The sequence below is a fragment of the Myotis nattereri genome (assembly GCF_964212035.1).
Source record: "Myotis nattereri genome assembly, chromosome: 1".
Classification (NCBI taxonomy): domain Eukaryota; kingdom Metazoa; phylum Chordata; class Mammalia; order Chiroptera; family Vespertilionidae; genus Myotis; species Myotis nattereri.
Genome location: NC_138075.1, coordinates 42,248,908 through 42,268,811, shown reverse-complemented (window position 1 = coordinate 42,268,811; position 19,904 = coordinate 42,248,908). Strand labels below are relative to the sequence as shown.

Genomic DNA, 19,904 nt, shown 5'->3' with positions numbered 1-19,904 from the left:
CCAACTGAGCAGTGGTTCAAGTCTTTCTGCTGTTGTCTTTATTCTCAAGCACATTTATTAGAATCTGATAGCTCCTCAATTAAATTATATGTCCTAAGATAAATTTCTATTGTTTACGGAATATTGGCATATATCTTCAAGTGGTATAGGGAAAAAACTATAAGCTACAAAATGCATTTATCCTATATTAGTATAAAGAGAGTTATCTACCAAGCAAGCTAATAATATACAAAAGGCATTCATTCTCATATAACAGGTTTCATCAACATGAGGAAAATAACATTTAACAACAACAAAAATTCTACCCGTCCATATGAAGGGCTAGAAAAGAGTTAAAGACGGGACATACATGGATGATGCACGTGGTTAAACAGCAAACACTCTCCGTTATCAACTTTCACACGTCAATGAGTGACATTTATTTCCTACAGAGGAAGGGGGTGCCTCCTAGGCAAGGTTATTCTACTTGTTAATGTGACAGAAGCAGAAGGAAGTCTAAAGCACTGCTCTCTTCTTGGAGACTAACAGGTTAGTGTCTCTAGGTACAGCAAGCAGCAGAAGTTAGATGTGGCCAGGTGCTCGGTGGGACTCCGTGAAGTTTAGAAGGTGCATACGTTACCTCAGAAGCTCAACTTTCTGCTGCATCTCACTGCACGTGATCTGCAAGTCATGCATCATTGCCTTCAGCTCTTCCTCCTTCCCTCCTTGAGCAGGGACATCTTTTTGCTTCACTAAATTAGTGACTCTCTCCCTCAACTTCCTAGTCAGCTCCTGCAGCTTTTTTTTCTCCAGTTCTAACTCCGCGATCACGGCCTGACGCTGGAAATGTCTGTGTTGGAGGCCTAGGAGGGTGGTGTTTTCCTCGATGATCACCTGGTTCTGTTCTCCAGGCTTTTCTCCGTGAGTCTGGATTGTTGTGTGTAGCCAGGCAATTTCACGTGCTTTTACTTTTCCCAGGATCTGGGTGTTCTCCTGCCCAAGGTACTGGTTTTCTTGATAATGTTCTTCTATAACCTGGCATACATTCAAAGCCTTGGGTGCACGTGCTCCGGGTGTCTGATTTAGCGCAAGTGCCTTCCCATGGGGCTCGGGCTCGGGGTCCAGGTCCTCTAACTGGGCTTCCCACAGGGAGAAGCAGCCACACTGGAGCGCCGCTCTTTCTTGCAGCCTCTCAATTGTGCCTTCAAGTCTCAGAACCACAACGTGCAGCTCCTCGTTTTCCCTTTTGACCTCATCGTAACTCCTTTCCAGGCCGAGGAACGTTTCGGTCACTTCTTCGGCTCGCTTCAGCTCGTCCTGCAGTCGGAAAACCTCCGAAGCGAGTTCCTTGTTGCTGTCCAGGGCTTCCTCGTAGTGCGTCTCCAGCACTCGCAGCTCTTCCTGGAGACAGTCATTTTCTCTGCCGGCGTCTTCATATAGCAGTTTATACTTGGGAGAAGCCTCGGCGACTCTCTCAAGCGCGCTGAGTTTCTTCTTGAGCACAGAAACATCGAAGAGTAGGTCCTGCTTCTTCTCAGAAGCTCGATCGCAGTCCGCACGTAAGACCGTTAATTGTTCCTGAAGTTGAGAAATCTGATTCTTCAGGTCCCAGGTCTCAGTCCTGGTCTCATCGCTGTTTTCAAGCTCAGAAAAACTCCCCATGGACGCTTCAGACGCCTCGGCTTGGACCTCCTGCCTCTGAAGGGAGCTCGTCCCTGTGCTGCCCAGGTCCGGGGCCTCATCGTCTTGCAGGCCGCTCAGGACGCGCCGCCTGGTGACACCTTCTACTTGCTCCCTTCGGTTTTGCAGTAAACATGGCTCTGCTTGTTCCACAGAATTCCCGAAAAGCCCAGTGGTGGCCTCCTCTAAAGAAGACGACATGACCGACCCTGGCTCTAATTTCTGCAGCCTCTGCTGCAATCGAGAGATTTCCGCAGCCATCTTCACGTTTTCCTTCACGGCCTGCTCGTGAGCTCTCTGCAGGCTCAAGAGGACATCTCCATTCTCTTCCAACAGCTGCTCTCCTTGCTGGAGCAGGGACATGGCTCCACTTCCTTCTGCCTCCTCCCCTCCTGTTTCCTGGCAGCCATTCTGCAGCCTGGAGGGAGGAGATGCCACCTCCTGCATCTCCTTAATTTTATTCTGAAGCCGGGCGATTTCTGTGCTCATCTCGGCTCTGTCTCGATCTGCTTTCTCACAGGTCACTCTGTGGACGCTCTCCATGGCCAGGAGCTTGGACATCATTTCCTGCCTCTCCTGGTCACGTTCCGTTTCCAGCCTTTCAAGCCGCCGGTTGGCCAGCTGCTCCGAGACGCCCGCCTGGCACAGGACCTGCTCGCGGTCCCTCAGCTCTCTCTCGTGACTGCGTTTCAGCTCCAGGATCTGGTCGGACAGTAGGCTTTGCTGACGTTCAGACGCTTTTCTTAGGTCTTCCAGGTCTCTGAGTAGCTGTTCTCTCTCGCCAACCACGCTACTCAGGTGTTCTTTGTATGTTTTCTCCAGCATCTCTCTCTCCTGGGTCAAGGCCAGGGAAGTCGCTTTCTCTCTCCGGAGCGTCTCCTTCAGCTGCTCCTGGGCCTCGGCACACTCCTGCGTGAGCTCGTCCTTCTCAAACTGCCACTGAGACCTCTCCTCGCGCTGCTGTTCCAGGAGCTCCCTCAGCTCTTGGCGCAGGCGCCTCTCCAGCCTCTGCAGAGCACTCTCACATCTCTCAGTGACTTTCTGACAGTCAGCCTGAACCTGGGCTTCTATCTCACAGGTTCTTCTAGTACACTCAGTTTCCATCTTTCCCCTAAATGTGGTCAACATACAGCATTACTCAAACTGCCATCAACGCCAGAAGCAAACAAACAAAGAAAACATTTCCCATGCACAGGAGAAGCTGCCAAGCAAACAATTTAAATACGTTCTAGAAATCGTGTTCACGTCTCCCTCTGTGATTCATTTACACTGACAAGGGATGTCATTTCTGAGAGCCAAGACCAGCAGTCATAACGGAAAAGACTCAGTACTTAACTTCTCTCTGCATTTACAAGAAAAATTTAGAAAGAAAAAAAAAATCTTTGGCATTCTCCTGGATGTATTTGTTTTCAGATTTTTAACTAACCACTTAAACTGATATTTCACGGTAAATGATCAAATGCATTTATAGTCCCCTAACTTGGAAAGTATAATATTTTTTATTTTTAGTTAAGTATGCATTGAAGGATAATAATCACATAAACCACACGTATTACAGTCACATGTTCTTGCCTCTTATTTAATGAAGTAGCACTGAGGCCATCAGAGTATGAAGCGCCAAAGGCCTCATATGTACCTGAGATTTCACACGAGTAAGGTAAACACAAAGTAGAGTTTCATAACTCTGGGAGGAAATATGACTTTGCCCAGAATGTAGTTTATAAATAGCCTTTCTCAGAAAACAACAGGACTGAACTAGGAAGGACCCACATTTGCAATAATCGTATCCTCATCTGTGACCTTAAAATATACAAGTCTGAGCTCTGGTCGGGTGGCTCAGTTGGTTGGAGCATCGTCCTATACACCAAAAGGTTGCAGGTTCGAGCCCTGGTCAGGGCACATACCTAGGTTGTGGGTTTGATCCCCAGTCAGGGCACATATGGGAGGCAACCAATTGATGTTTCTCTCTCACATCGACATTTTTCTCTCTCTCTCCTTCTTCCTCTCTCTCTCTCTAAAAATCAATAAAAAGATATCGTTGAGTGAGATTTTTTTAAAAAAAGATACAAGTCTGTCACCAGGCATAGTTTCCCCTTTTAAAAGAAAACAGTTTCAATAACCCCAAGATGGTTTATGTCTGAACAATGGCAAAACAAGCTGAAAAACTGAAAAGGTGTTGCAAGGGGCTATTATGCCTTCTGATTCACTAGAGTCTCCTTCTCTGACTGGAACTTCTGGTGCCTGGGACGGACAGCACCCCAGGTTGCTCCATCTCCCCCATTTTCTTACCTTTCCTCTTGAAATTCCCTTTGGTGTTTTTCCAAGAGCTCTTTTCGCAACTCCTCCTTCTCGAGAGCGTGCTTCTCCGCCAGGCTTTCCAGCTGCTCCTGGTGGAACTGCTCGAGCTCCCGAGTCAAGCCCCTCACCTTCTCTTCTGTCCAGGCACCGCTGTGAAGAAGTCCCTCCCTCTCGCGGGCGAAGCTCTCCTCTGCCTGCCCCAGTCTGTCCCTGAGCTCTGCCTCATGTTCCAGCCTCAGCGCTTCCTGCAGGCGAGTCCTCTCCTCGTCCCACCTCATCTGCAGCTGCTGCTTCTCCTCCTCGTGTCTGCGGTCAGCCATATGCTGTGCCTCCTGGAGCGCCACTGCCCGGCCCTGGAGTTCTGCCATGTCATGCGTAAGGTCGCTTATTTGCTTTTCCAGGATGCGCACTTCGTTCACGTACTTTTGCCTCATGCTCTCCTGCTCCTTTTCACAGGCGGCCTTGGTTTCCTCTAGCTGCTGTGCATAGTGCTGCACCTAAAGCCAGGACGCAAAACCCCACAATGTCACTCAACGCCGGGCCACGGAAAGGTGATGGGGCAGCAGTACTTTCTTTCCTACAAAACATTCCTCAGTGTCCCCATTTTGTTTTAAAGTAACAATTCAAAAACACATTAAATAAGATACATTTAAATCAGGCATGGTTTGCTTTCCTTTATTTTAACTTGGCTGAATTGTATTAGTTTCTGAACAACTCTATTAAAACTGACCAGACCTTCCCATAGATACCATTGGTCTTTCCAGGCACCCTTTCCAACTGTGAACTGAGGGGCTGAACATACTGCATTAAATCCATATATTTATTGAACACCTATCAGGCACTCTGCAAACCTCGTGGGGACACAAAGTTGGGTAAGACAAAATCCCTGCCATCAAGGAGAAACCTGCCTATGACAAATACAGAGAATTGTACTACAAGACAGAATAAAAACATATATAAAAGGTATAGAAGAAAGAGCTACAATGTCACCAGGGGATTCAAAGGAGGGAAAAAGCACATTTGGTGGGGGGAATTCAGGAATGGGTGCAGCAAGAGGAAAACATTTGCTACAAACCCTGAAGGGTAAGTAGACTTTGAGCGAGAAACAGCATAGCATGTAACAGCATGAGCAAAAGAGCACAGTCTGACGAAAACCGGAAAACTACCTGGTTGGACTGGAGGACAGGATAACTCAAAGGAGCGGTAAAAAAAGAGAAAAATGAAAAAGTACGCTGAAGCGACAAGGTTAACGAAGGGTTTTGGAGGCCGATATTCAGAGCTTGCACATAACGTAAGAGGTAATGCTATAGTAAAGGGCTTTTTTGTGTGTTTTTTTCTCAAGACATTTTTTAACAAGTTGAAAATGTAGTGGCCTTCGAGTTCTATGCTTGCTGGAAAATGAGGGTCTTACATTTTGGAGAAACTCTTAGGAAAAGGCCTCACCTTTGGCCTAGGAAACCATCCTGAGGAACCGGGTTCCTGGCAGCCACCAAGACACAAGAGAAAATATACAGAAAATGCTGCCGTACAAGAACGAAGCACTGAGAATCCACTACATGCAAACGCCTATCAAGGAGATGAGAGAACAGGGTTGACAAGGACTTACTTTATCTTCAAGCTCCAGTCTTAGGTGACACAAGTCCCTGTGATGATGTTCTTTCATCTGTTCGATGACCAGCTCTGCCTCGATGCTCATATTCAGTGGATTGCAGTCTTCAGAACCAAGCCCTGAAAATACATGAGATCGACTGACCCTGATCTTTCAATAACACAGCTGGCATCAGAGGAGGGATATCCACTGAATAAAGGAATAATTTTAGCCTAAATTGCCACAGATGAGCTCTATTAGGAAACTGTAGAAGGCAAGAGAAGTCTCTTCTGTTTTTGAGCATCAGGGAAAACAAGAGGAACATGAAGGAGAGCAGATTCTGTCACGTACAGTCAATGCACCAAACCTTACAGAATCTATCTTTTTGGACAGTAGGTGGGGAGTAGATGTGGAAACTCTTTCTTAAAGATGATTGCCTCTTAACAAAAATGCTGTGAACTGAAGTCGTTTGGTCAAATCGAGCAGCCTTCTATCCATCCAACAAATACCAAGTAACAAATTAGGTAGGGACAGAGGTCCAAGACGGTGGCAGAGTAGATGGAAGGTACATGGACCTCCTCCCAGGACTAAACTGGAATTAAAATTAAAGTATAGAACAATCAACCTGAGTAACCAAATGAAGACTATTTGAACATAAGTCTTATAACCAAGAATTTACACTGCTAGTAAGGGCAGAAACATGAAAAGGCCTGGCCCTGTTCCCAAGGGCTGCCGCTGAGAATCTGGTGGGATTTCTCAGCTGCAACGGTTCCCCCTGAGGAGCATGGGGTCTCACCCCCATGCTGGGCTCCCCATCCAAGAGCACCAGAGCCAGCAAGAGGCATTCACATAACATCTGGCTGTGAAAAGCAGGAGGGATTCTGTCTACCAGGGAGATACAGGAGTCTGCTACTAGGGACACAGGTGCCCTCCTAAAGGGACAACACACAAAATTTCATTTGAAGCCACTCAACTTGGGCTCAGGTGGAGGGAGGGCAGAGCAGACTAGAATCATGTGAGGAGAGATAGGGGTTTGTGGTTCTGGAGAAAGAGATGATGGAACATTTGCCAGGATTCCTGTACTGAGTCACTTTTCCACAATGTAGACACCATCTTTCTTGGGTGGAGCATGCCCCTCCAGACAAAGAGAGAATCTTAAAAGCAGCTTGAGAAAGACAGTTATCTACAAGGAAGCTCCCATAAGACTGTCAGGTGATTTCTCAACAGAAACATTTCAGACCAGAGGGGATTGGCATGAAATATTCAAAGTGATGAAAAGCAAGGACCTACAACCAAGACTACTATACTCAGCAAAGCTATCATTTAAAATTGAAGGAGAAATAAAGAGCTTCCCGACAAGAAAAGGCTAAAGGAGTTCATTACCACCAAACCAGTATTACTAGAAATGTTAAAGGGTCTTCGCTGTTAAGAAGAACAATAACAACAGAGGAACATAGTTATAATGAATAAAATTAAAATGACAAAACATATGTACCTATCAATATTCACTTTAAATGTAAGTGGCTTAAATGTTCCAATCAAGCCGAAACCGGTTTGGCTCAGTGGATAGAGCGTCGGCCTGCGGACTGAAAGGTCCCAGGTTCGATTCCGGTCAAGGGCATGTACCTTGGTTGCGGGCACATTCCCAGTGGAAGATGTGCAGGAGGCAGCTGATTGATGTTTCTCTCTCATCGATGTTTCTAACTCTCTATCTCTCTCCCTTCCTCTCTGTAAAAAATCAATAAAATATATTTTAAAAAAAAATGTTCCAATCAAAAGACATAGGGTAGCTGAATGGATAAGAAAACAAGACCCATATATATGCTGTCTACAAGAGACCCACCTCAGAATGAAAGATATACAGACTAAAAGTAAAAGGATGGAAAAGGTATTTCATGCAAATGGAAATGCAAAAAAGCTAGGATAGCAATACAGATTTTAAAAACAAAGGCTATAGTAAAAGACAAAGAAGGAAAAATAGGGCGTAGATTGGGAACACAGATATAGGAAGTTTGGGGAAATTTTCTCAACTCAACTGTATGAGTTCACCTCTGCAATGGCCCAGGACGATGACTGAGAGGGACATTGAAATGCAAAGCATTAAGTTGGGGGCTGAGCTAGTACATAGACGAAATGATTATAGCTAATACTATGTAGAAATCTTTTAAGGCAGGGGACTCCAAAGTGTTTTTCAGCCCTAGCCAGTTTGGATTCCGGGTTTGATTCTGGTCAAGGGCTTGGTTGCAGGCTCCAGCCCCAGTCAATGCTCATGCAGAAGGCATCCAATTTCTTTCTTTCTTTCTTTCTTTCTTTCTTTCTTTCTTTCTTTCTTTCTTTCTTTCTTTCTTCTTTCTTTCTTTCTCTCTTTCTCTCTCTCCTCTCTCTCTCTCTCTCTCTCTCTCTCTCTCTCTCTCTCTCTCTCTCTCTTTCTCTCCCCCTGCCTTCCACTTGCTCTAAAAATCAATGAAAAATTATTCTTGAATGAGGATTAACAAAAAAAAAATGTTTTTCATGTGAGTGTACACAGGCAGATGGGAGAAAGGGCATAAATCTTGCATCTAGAATTGACAGTCTTGCTTTGAGCTGTTTTGCTTCATATGTCATGGCAAATCCTCAACTGGCGAGTGGTAGTGCAAGTTATGAACCCATGAGGAGAACCCCCCAACACGTGGTCATCTATGGAAAAGTCCAGAAAAGCTTCTGAAATGTATCATATTACCAGCTGGGCTCCATCCTTACACTACAGTAAAGCTACAGGCTTAGAATCAGAAGAAAGGTCTTAAGGCTTCTTTTTGTCCCTTCCCCCATCCCTTATTTATTCTAGAATAAATAGGTGAGGAGAATAACTCTTATAAGGACCTATACTCCTGTAACAACTAGTAGTGGGCAAAAGTATTTATAACAGGAGAGTTTATTATGAGCCCTTTAGGAAATTACATCTCAACACACTGGAAAAAAGAGGCAGAAGACCAGGAAGGAGGAAAAGAGTCAGTTTTGAATAGAGGACGGCTCCCTGGCCTTGCCACTCAAAATCTTCCTCAAAGGCACAACCAACACATTTATTTTATTTGTTGTTTTGCAGAGGGAATACAGACATTTAGCACAGCCAGCATAAGAAAACCAAATTCTGTGGTCTCTGGCTCCCCCTCCCTTGTCCCCACCCCACGCAAAAAACAAACAAACAAACAAACAAAAAAACCCCATTGTCATAGCAGTTATTCGCTCTTTTAGAAAGGGAGAATTCAGCAATAGTTCAGTGTCTGAATTCTAACACTCCCAAGGCCTGGATTCTCAGACTTGTAGCCAGTTTCTTTTTTTAAACAAAGAAAATATCTTTGTGGTTTGATTTTTCCATTCCTTGGTTGTTGCGTATCAAAATTAGATAGAAATATTCTCATAGAGATGTCAAGAATGAACGAAAACACAGACCACAAGTGAAATAGCTCAAGAAAATAGTATTGCCAAAGTCTTTTTCTGTTGTTATTGCTGCCAAAGTTTGTCTATTCTACATTCAACCATGGTTCTAAAAGGAAAAGTCAAAGGCAGAGACTCTGAAAAGATGGTGTCTGAATGGCTTACCCTGGTCAGGCTCAAGGCAATCACTGTTAACACCAAGTTCTTCTGACAGTGTGTTCTTCAAGGGAAGTCTGGAAACTTTGCCTTGTGTACGATATTCTTCCAGCTCAGACTGGAGTTCATCCACTTGGTCTTGTAATACCTGGAATTTAAAAACCAACATGAATATTGGATGTGACACCAAGCAACAAAAGAAAGGACAGATAAATTGGATATCATCATTCTTTTGTGCTTCAAAGGATACTATCAAGAAAAAAAAAATAAAAATAAAAAAACCCTAGAGAATGGGAGAAAAGTTTTTGCAAATTGCATGATAAGGGATTTGCAACAAGAATATATAAGGAACTATTAAAACTCAACACTAAAAAGATAAAAAACTCATTTAATTATTAGGCAAAGGATCTAAATAGATATTTCTCTAAAGAGGATATACCAATAAGTAAATGAAAAGACACTCAACATCATTAGCCATCAGGGAAATGCAAATCAAAACCACAGTGAGATACCACTTCAGAGCTGCTAGAATGGCTATAATACAAGAAGACATACAATAGTAACTACTGGCAAGGTTGTAGAGATGGAACTCTCATACTGGTGGAAATGTAAAATGGTGTAAACCCATTGGAAAAAGTTTGGCACTCCCTCAAAAAACATACAGTCATCGTATGACCCAGCAATTCCATTCCTCAGTATATACCCAAGAGAAATGAAAGCATATATCCACACAAAAACTTGCACACAAGTATTCACATCAGCATTATACACAATCTTCAAAACAATCCAAATGTTCATCAACTAATGAATGGATAAATAAAATCTGGTACAATCATATAATGGAATATTATTTAGCAACTGAAAGAAATGAAGTACTGATACATGCTACAACATGGGTGGACCTTGAAAACATTATGCTAAATGAAGCAAGCCAGATACAAGGGGCCATGTATTGTATAATTCCATTTATATGCTATGTAAAGAACAGGCAAATCCATAGAGACAGAAAGTAGGTGATTAGTTGCCAGGGCTGGGGTCATGAGAGAAAGTATAACAAAGTGGAGTAGGAGTTTCTTTTTGTGTGATGAAATGTTCTAAAATGGATTATGGTAATGGGTTGCACAATTCTGTGAATATGCTAAAAAACAGTGACACCAAGCAACAAAAGAAAGGACAGATAAATTGGATATCATCAAAGTAAAAAACTTTTGTGCTTCAAAGGATACTATCAAGAAAATAAAAAATAAAATAAAAAAACCCTAGAGAATGGGAGAAAACCCTAGAAATGGGTGAACTGTATAGTTACGAAAAGCTTTCAAAAAAATAGACAAGTGGATGGATTTGGGGAATTTTTGGAGGTAGAATCGACAGATTTTACTGATGACATAATTCACTTTAAAGACATATAAAAACACCTCTACTTGATTAGAGCCGACAGCCAAACTTAACTGTAAAAGCAGCAGGAATGTTTCATTTCTTTACTTAAGATGTGCATATATATTTCCTGAGAAGGCAGACTATGACAACCTCAAAAGGAGGTGCTGTTCTCATTTCTCTGACTGTTCTTCTAAAGCAGTCAGAACTCGGCTATGCTTTCCTTGTTAGAATAACGAAGTCTTTGTGATTTAAGAAAAACTAAGCTAAAAAATTCAAATAACTAAGCTAAAAAATCCAGTATTTCTACTATTTATGTAAGGATTTTTTTTTTGTCTCTTCTGGTAGGAATTTATAATTATTTACTAGCTAAAGATCTGAGTGGTTTCTGCTTCATTTGCATTTTGTAAATAAAATAAGGAATCTAAGCAGAAAAAAACCCCCACGGGACAAAAGCAAACTACCTCAGATTAGGTCTGTAATGATGAATCAGGAAAGGCTAATTTTGGAATAAGCACATCACCATGACCACATATTCCTCCACTTGGAATAAACCATATTTTCCTCTAAGCACCGGTAATTTCCGACCTAGATAAAGCCGACGTAAATGCAGTGTGCATGATTCCCTAATATTTCAAGATACTGAATAATAATATTAGCAGCTGGCATTTGGGTTAAGTGCTTACCATGTCCTAGGCCAGTGAAGGCGAACCTATGACACGCGTGTCAGAGGTGACACGCGAACTCATTTTTTTGGTTGAGTTTTCTTTGTTAAATGGCATTTAAATATATAAAATAAATATCAAAAATATAAGTCTTTGTTTTACTATGGTTACAAATATCAAAAAATTTCTATATGTGACACGGCACCAGAGTTAAGTTAGGGTTTTTCAAAATGCTGGCACGCCGAGCTCAAAAGGTTCGCCATCACTGTCCTAGGCTCTGTTCTAAGCACTTTCCGTTCAGTTACTCATTGAATCGTCACAACAACCCTATTATTTTTACCTCCTGCATAGGAGGCACTGAGGCTCCCACAGAGTAAGTGACTTGCTCATGGTCACACAGCTAGGAAATGGTCAAGCGGGATTGGAACCCCAGCCCTGACAGCTAATCACCTACTTTTTGCCTCCACTCGCTAAGTCCTCTCCAGTCACTCACCCTGCACTGCTGCTCATATTCATTTCTCATCTGTGTCAGCCTCTCTTCTTGCAGGAAGAATTCAGCACTGCTGGGATCGAGGTCACCAAACTGGAAAAGGAAAAGGAGAAAGCTGTCATTTTCCCAAGTGTCCTTCTTTGACCTTCAACATTCCAAAGGTCCCAGAGTCTGGTGTTCACCCAGTCTCTTGAGTATGACAGGAATGTGACATTTAAGTAGGAACACCACCAACTGGATGATGGGAAGAACATTCTAGAGGGATGTGTTCAGCTAACCCAGGGCTCATTTCTTAGTGCCGTGCAATGATTTTCTCACATCCAACCTCTGAAATGAAATCTCTGCAGGCAGTGACTGCTTCCCTCACCCACCTAAATCCCCCCCTCATAGTCATTTTCTTGGTGGCATTGCTCCTGCTCTTTGCATAAACTACACCGAGGTAGCTGGGTATCAGGAAGTCCCATTTAAACAGATTTACCTTTTCTGCTAACACATTTTCCAAATTTCGTTGAAGTTTGTTTGTCAGATTCTCATACTCTGCCAACTTCTCAGCATTTTCCAGCAGCTCATTTTCTAGTCGACTGTTTTCCTGAAGAAATTTGGGGAAATTAAATAGGCACAGATTGAAAAATAAGAAAACTGCTGTACCATTTTATATGAGGCACACAAATCCGTGCTCTGGATTGAGAATTTGTTCATTTTGAAAGTTTCAGATTCGACAAAAGTAAGTATTTTAAAAATGGATGTTTATCTTATAATCTAAACACCTACCTCCTTTTTTTATTGACCCTACAGAACTGTGCTGTCCAACAGGGAGCCACTGGCAGCCACGTGTGGATACTGAGCACCTGAAACACGCACAGCGCCAACTGAGGCATGCTGGGAGTGTAAAACACTCCCCCGAGGCCTAAGAGTTGGCACAAGAATATAAAATTGCTCAATAATTTTTATATACTGATTCCATCAAAATGATAATGTTTGGAGATACTACATTAAAGAAAATGATTTACAATTAATTTCATCTGTTCCTTTTAACCTTTTAATGAAGCTATTTGAAAATTTGAAATTACGTATATGGCTTGCATTATCTTTCTTCTGGACAGCATTGCAGTAGAAAATTTAATGTCATGAAAGACATTCTCAACATCTTATCAAATGAGAGAAAACTGGTTTGGATAACAGCAAAAGAGAAGTCAGAAAAACTGTAGAAAGTAGAATAACCCTGTATTTTTATATAGTGATGACAGAGTTTGGCTTACAATTTTATTTTGGTTTAAAGATGCAAAAGCTACACACATATAGGTTTTTCATAATTGGCATATGTTTAAATTATTATAATAAAATAATACATAAAATGAAGTCCACAAAGGGTGGGGTTTTTCTGTATATATAATACTTGTTAGAGAGATTTCCACCCACATTTGTTAAAAAAAAAAAATATATATATATATATATATATATATATATATATATAGTCACACAGACATGCCATTCAACCTATTTTCTATTCCAATGTTAAAGGCTGATTGGAAGAACAGTATTTTCAAAGTACGTTTTGCCAAAAGAATATAGAGCCAATATATGTTAACACATTCACGTTCACACCCTCCCACAGCATATGGAGTAAAAGAGAACATATTTGAAGCATTTAAAAAATATACCATTCCCCCTAAAATGCCAATTCTACAACTCTAACCCTTCAAAGTATGTCTAGATTTAGATGTCAACAATGAGCAGCAATCTCGAGGTATCGGGCCTGAGGGGGTGCTCTGGACACCGCAGAATCAGATTCTGTTACTGACAACAGGGAATGCAGTCTGGATGTGGGAAGGGAGTCAGATACGAATACAATGACCTATGATGGATCAGAAAATTGTCTTATTTCTGACAAGAACAAAGTGAGTGAAATGGAAATGAAAAAGTAATTTGGCCTGCAGTGTTGGAGAAAGCAGTGAAGGAGCATAAAAGCCCATTGAGGAACTGAGAGAGCTGATGGCAGGTGCAGTGGGGTTGGGGTCATGACACGGGGTGGGGTGGGGTGGGGGATTGTTGGTGGTTCCTGAGGCTAGAAAAGTATGGCAAGCCCATTTTAGGGGCGTCCAGTGTTACCACGTTGCACCCTTACAAAGGGTAAGAGCGTGATTATAAGTGCTTTTTAATAAGGCAACTCTGGTGGCCATGTGGAGGTCAGACAGACAGCAGAAAGGCTGCACATTAAGTCCAAGAGAAATCATGATGAATTCTGAGCCTATTCAGAGCCTGTGGAAATGGAGAGGCAGTGGATAAATCTGAGAGGCACTGCAGAGCATCAAGACTTAAAGACTGATGAGTGAGGATGACTGAGGACTTGAGCTTCTGTGACACAGCACATGGCGATGATGCAGACCAGGGAGAAAATTCAACAGAGGAAACAGTTTGATGGTTAGGGAGCGAGAATCAGCTCCGTTTTTGATGTGTGGAGTTTGGGAACCTTTCATAACCTCAACAATAGTGAATATTCCATATGTACCAATTACCTGAGTAGCATCTCATTTAATCCCCATATCAATGCCTCGGGGTGGGTATAATGATGGTGCCCATTTTGCACGTTAGGAAGCAGGTTTGGGTAACTTGTTCATGGTTTTCCCGTAAGTAGTGGTATCCGGATTGGAACCAGGCAGTCTGAGTCCAGACCCCCCTCCCGCTTATCTCTAGACTACACTGTACCATGGTATCTAGTGTCAGAGTCCAGCAAAGAGAAGGATCACTTCCTCTACAAGGCATGGGAAAGGAGAGCGGGATGCATGAGGGAAAAGGCACATTTGGAAGCACAGAAGCAAAGCTGATGGGCTCTGTGTGGCAGGAGACAAGTCCATTTGCTAAGAGGAAGGGGTGAGGGGAGGGCAGGGAAGGGAGAGGGCATCAACCTGGCCAAACAGCCCTGAGGACCCAGTGCAGCTTCAGGGGGGAGAGAAGAACAAGAATCAACTCTTGACAAACCAGAAGCCTGGATACCCCTGAAACTGAGATCCCAGCGGGCTCTGCTATATCTGGGTCACGGCCCAGCCGGGTAAACGTGCGGGAAACCCTGACTGAGCCCTGGGCAGACCGGCCCTCTTACACAGCTGCGGTTTCCCTAGCAGGACCCAGACCACAGAACCAACAGGAAGGCTACCTTTAAAGAGAGGGCCAGGCGGTCCCGGATGTAGTTCTCTTCTGTTTTTGCCTTTTCAATTTCCTGCTCAAGTTCCAAACGCTGCTTGCCCACCTGTTGCATGATCTGCTCCCTCTCCTTTCGGAGTTCATTCTTTAAGGCTGCTATGCGTTCCTTGTACTCTTCATCCAGTTTCCTGGGAGGAGAAAAGACCAGCAAGCTGCCACCGAATCCCTCAGAGATCCCTATGCGGATCTACCAAAAATGGAAACAGAGTCAAGCAACTTGAGAAAGTATCTAGTGTATCCTGCTTTCCCTTAGGCTTAGCAAGACCTCATTCACTCCAGCCAGGTGTGGCCAGGCGGGCTGAGCCCCACTGCCCTGGGCCAGGGTGCTGGGTGAGGAGGGACCTGGCCCTACCAGCCGCACCTGAGGTTGTACTCATTCCGTCGCTCGATGGCCGCATGATGATCGTCCACCTCTGAGGCCATGAGAGACTTGAGCTTCTCGGCTTTGTCCAGATCTAACCGTAGCTTCTCTTTTTCTCTGCCCACTTGATCAACACGCTCCCTAGAATCAGAAATAAACTGAGTTAAAGGGAAACTGTTTCTAAGTAACAAGTAGACCCCCAAATGCTCTCATCTGGCTTGTTTCAATACAAACACAAAACCAAGACAACCAAACACCTTCTAAAACAAGGACATTCCATAGCTCCCTTCAAAAACCTACATGCACATCCACGCTCTCCCTCATTTTTACAGTAGAGAGATGATAGCAGATTAGCCACATCGGCATATGGAAAAAATGTACAGCCCAGGCATCTCAGTGACTTTTGCTGGAGAAGTAGAAAAGGAAATGAATGAAACAACTCACAGCAAATGCCGGATCTCAGCTTTGAAGCTGGCCAGAGCCGCCTGGTGGATGCCGTTCTTGGTGACCAAAAGTTCATTTTCAAGAGCCAGTGTCAACTCTGTCAAGTTGACGTTTCCATCAAGGCTAAAATCCAAGGCCTGCAAATCAGAACAAGTTCAGGAGAATCACAAGTTCTATCCTCTGAAAGCAGAAAGTGAAGGTTAACAAACCCAGAGAGCTAAATGTATAGTCTAGAACAGCCGTGGGCAAACTACGGCCCGCAGGCCGGATCCTGCCCGTTTGAAATGAATAAAACTAAAAAAAAAAAAAAAAGACCGTACCCTTTTATGTAATGATGTTTACTTTGAATTTATATTAGTTCACACAAACACTCCATCCATGCTTTTGTGCTGGCCCTCCGGTCCAGTTTAAGAACCCATTGTGGCCCTCGAGTCAAAAAGTTTGCCCACCCCTGGTCTAGAAGATGGATGATTACACTTCTTTAGTGACGGTTAAGGAACAATCTTTAGTCCAGAACATAACTAGTTCTCTTTAAGGAAACCATAACATGGTTATTTACATGTATTTAAAGAAAATGCTATCTGGCACTTTAAATAAACACAGTGGTATAATTCTAATCCTTACCAACTAGAGTTAGTTAAGGGCATTTCTTGTATCAATAATTTAGGGGTTAAAAACATAGAAAGTAGTTAGCAACAAATTCCTGGTTAAAGGGGGTAGGAAAAATTATCTCTTATCTTTGAGGTTTTGTGAATAGAAGTATCATTAAGGAGAAATCAAATAATCAAATCACAGTTTCAAAAAACATCTGGAATTTTTCAACCCTTTCCCAATTTGTCATTTTTCTCCCACTTTTGCTGCCACACCTTCAGGATCTCCTGGCTGTTCTCAATGCCCTCTTCCTGCCAGGTGTCAAGTATTCTCTCCACTGATGCATAGCCCATCCCATCATCCAGGCAGGAGAAGACCCGGAAGCCAGTGGTACTCGTCATCACCAATGGGGTTGTAGTACGTCGTCCACTCTCATCAAAAGACTGGAGGGAGAAAGAGACTTGAGCAAGCTCAGGCGTTTCAACAAGGTGTTGGTGAGACCAACACTGGTCAGTCCTGCCCACAAGGAGCAGAAGAATGTGTTTCTCTAATTTACACAAGGGGCGGGGCGAGCCACGCAGCCCCTTTGATCTCCGTTTCCCAAGTGAGCCTAGAATGCAAAGCTCATCAAAAACAAGGAACTCTGGCAGAGAGTTCCTTGCTCTAGATGAGAGGTGTCTACTTAGCACCAGGTTTTTTCTCCAGTTAACATTAAGGGGCATAACTAATGGTCTTCCCACTCTATAATTTACAGTCATTTGGTAACCCAATTTTTCCTTCTTAATGGCTTATTCTTTCTTTCTCATTCTTCTTTTGCCTCTCTTTCTCCTTAGTATTCTTCTTCAAATAACCGATTAAGTCATTAAAAATTATTCACATGGGTTTAACTTCTACTTGTAAAGAAACCACTTCTGCCTGGCCGGTGTGGCGCAGTGGTTGAGTGTTGACCAGGAAGTCACGGTTCGATGCCCAGTCAGGTTACATGCCCAGGTTGCGGGCTCGATCCCCAATAGGAGGCGTGCAGGAGGCAGCCAATCAATGATTCTCTCACTCCCTCTCCCTTCCTCTCTGAAATCAATAAAAATATATATTAAAAAGAATAAAGAAAAAAAGAAAAGAAATCACTTCCCATTTATTTCTTACCTGCATGGAGAGATGCCTTTTCAACTGTCTATATGGAGTAGATGCTGACGGTGTAAGGGATTTCCCATTTTTGAACAAGCCGTAGAAAAAATCTTTTACACTCATTGTACCATCAGGATCAAGATTATGGAAGACTTCCTCAAGCATCTAGAAAAAGGCGACCAAATGTTTTAAATATTTCACTTAAAATAACACAAGGCCCAAAGTACACTGCTGGCCAATAGAAATTGGCACCAATGTTGATCCCAGGACTCCAGAAATATAACATGCCCCTTTATTCTAGTTTCACTAAATTTCCTTTCCTTTCTAGTAATATATCCTTCTACCTCACACAAACTAAAGTCCATTTCAACATCTTCATAATCTTTACACAAGTTAGCAATTACTGTTTTCTCTTTTACTCACACTTTTAAAGCAGGTAACCTTTTTTCCTTTCTTTCTTTCTTTCTTTCTTTTTTTTAAATTTCAGAGAGGAAGGAAGAGGGAGAGAGGGATAGAAACATCAATGATGAGAGAGAATCATTGATTGGCTGCCTCCTGCACACCCCCCACTGGGAATTGAGCCTGCAACCTGGGCATGTGCCAGACCCAGAATCAAACCATGACCTCCTGGTTCATAGGTTGACGCTCAACCACTGAGCAATGGTAGCCAGATGAGCAGGTAATTTTTAAAAAAAATATATTTTATTGATCTTTTACAGAGAGGAAGGGAAAGGAATAGAGAGTCAGAAACATCGATGATAGAGAAACATCGATCAGTTGCCTCCTGCACACCCCCTACTGGGGATGTGCCCGCAACCAAGGTACATGCCCTAACCAGAATTGAACCTGGGACCTTCAGTCCGCAGGCTGACGCTCTATCCACTGAGGCAAACCAGTCAGGGCAAGCAGGTAATCTTTAATGTTACTATATATAATTCTCACAAATTAAAAAATTACTTAAAAATATAGCTTCCTAGTGATGTAATAGTAAAAGTTAGTTGGACATTAAGTCATTGTACTGTGGTTACTCTACATAATATTGTATGTATATTAAATTTTTGAAACTGGTATGTTAGATAGAATTTGGTCTGGGGCAGATAGCAATGACCTAAAAACTTAGATCTGAAACCCATGACTTGGGATTTAGAAAGTTATTTGGAACGGTACTGCGTGTTTTGTGTTTTTATTTGTTTTATGCTTTAGCATGGGAGAAATGAAGATTGGAGGAGAAGAAGGATTTTGTGTGTGTGCAATAGAAGGCTTTTAGGAGGTGTAAAGAGAATGGAATTTTCCTGGCCCTTTTGCAACCTCTGGCAGTAATCAAGTGGTCCTCATCATATAATGGGGGCAGAGGACACTGGACTACAGTCTCTCCCACAGGCTTGCCTAGGAGATGGTTTGTTTCCCAGCTCAACAGAGGAAAGGAAAAGAGAATAAAGCACATGAATCGCTGAAACACAAAACAGGGAGGGGAGGTAAAGACCTCTTTCTCCTCCTGGCAGTTGGATTCCTCTTTTCTACAGGAACATGCCTCCAAGGAATAAAACAGAGGTCACCGGAGGCTCTTGTTAAGTGTGGTCCCCAATATAGTTAATGTGGGGGTGGGGCCTGGGATTCTGCAATTCTAACAAGATGCTCACGTTGCTAAGTAATAAACAGAATAAACATCAAATTTACTCTTATTGCATTAGAGCCTACAATTAATTGGGTCCACTCTAACAAAGGCCTCTTTGTAACACGTCCTTAAATTTTCAATATTCATTTCCTAAGTCTGGACTATAACTCGGATTTCTGTCATCTCAGAATTGTTGATTTTATTCTTCATGTAATTGCTTGAGGCATTCTTTCATGTCAAATGCCTTTTTTTTTTCTCCAATTCCTATCCAATAGGAAACATCTGTCCCTGTTTCTATTTATAGCCACTTCCTCTGGAGAGGACTCTAAAACAAGAAAACCATTCTTAAGGGTGGAAATCTTTGACAGAAGCAATGGCTCCAAATAGAGAACTGTGTTATGAAACTCAAAGGTATTTGGGTCAAGATTCTATGTTTGTAAGATCCCTTAGCTTCTCAGTCCCTTCTTATCAACCAAAAGTACACGTTCTTAGAGGACTAGGCCTTCCGGACCATCAAACCAGAAGTCACAGTAAAATCTGGCTCCGGTTAACTGCAGTTGACAAGCATGTCGTGGCTCTAACCTTAGACCCACACAGCTTAACCTTGTGACCTTGGCCAAATCCGTGCATAGCTTCCAGATTGCCTAAACACCCATCACCTGATCCATTCCAAGGGAGCCCTGCCAGTGACTGTGCATGGGGCAGTGGGCAAATAGTGAATCAAAAGGATGTGGATTCAGAAGGGGGTGAATGAGCAGCGTTGGGCTGAAAAGAACACGAGTCAACTGAGCAACTGGGGCACCCCCTGCAGCCTGTGCAGGAGCCAAACTTAGACCCCTGAGGACATTCTTACTCCCCAGGCTACACCAGCCAGATCTTTGGATGGCTGATTTCCCCATGTGTAAGTTGCAAAATAATGCACT

The 19,904-nt window shown here is 42.9% G+C and overlaps 1 protein-coding gene across 1 annotated transcript in view; it reads right to left on the bottom strand.

Moving 5' to 3' along the window:
• The window catches only part of NIN (ninein), a 101,248-nt gene that overhangs the window by 25,866 nt on the left and 55,478 nt on the right, over positions 1-19,904 (bottom strand). Inside the window, exons 9-19 of the mRNA XM_081110252.1 lie at positions 17,385-17,531; positions 16,517-16,684; positions 15,651-15,787; positions 15,207-15,347; positions 14,799-14,973; positions 12,123-12,233; positions 11,648-11,737; positions 9,125-9,263; positions 5,564-5,685; positions 3,949-4,454; positions 620-2,770 (exon numbers count right to left, since the gene is read on the bottom strand). Of these exons, the coding sequence (XP_080966378.1) occupies positions 620-2,770; positions 3,949-4,454; positions 5,564-5,685; positions 9,125-9,263; positions 11,648-11,737; positions 12,123-12,233; positions 14,799-14,973; positions 15,207-15,347; positions 15,651-15,787; positions 16,517-16,684; positions 17,385-17,531 (3,887 nt within the window). The remainder of the gene's footprint in view (positions 1-619; positions 2,771-3,948; positions 4,455-5,563; positions 5,686-9,124; positions 9,264-11,647; positions 11,738-12,122; positions 12,234-14,798; positions 14,974-15,206; positions 15,348-15,650; positions 15,788-16,516; positions 16,685-17,384; positions 17,532-19,904) is intronic.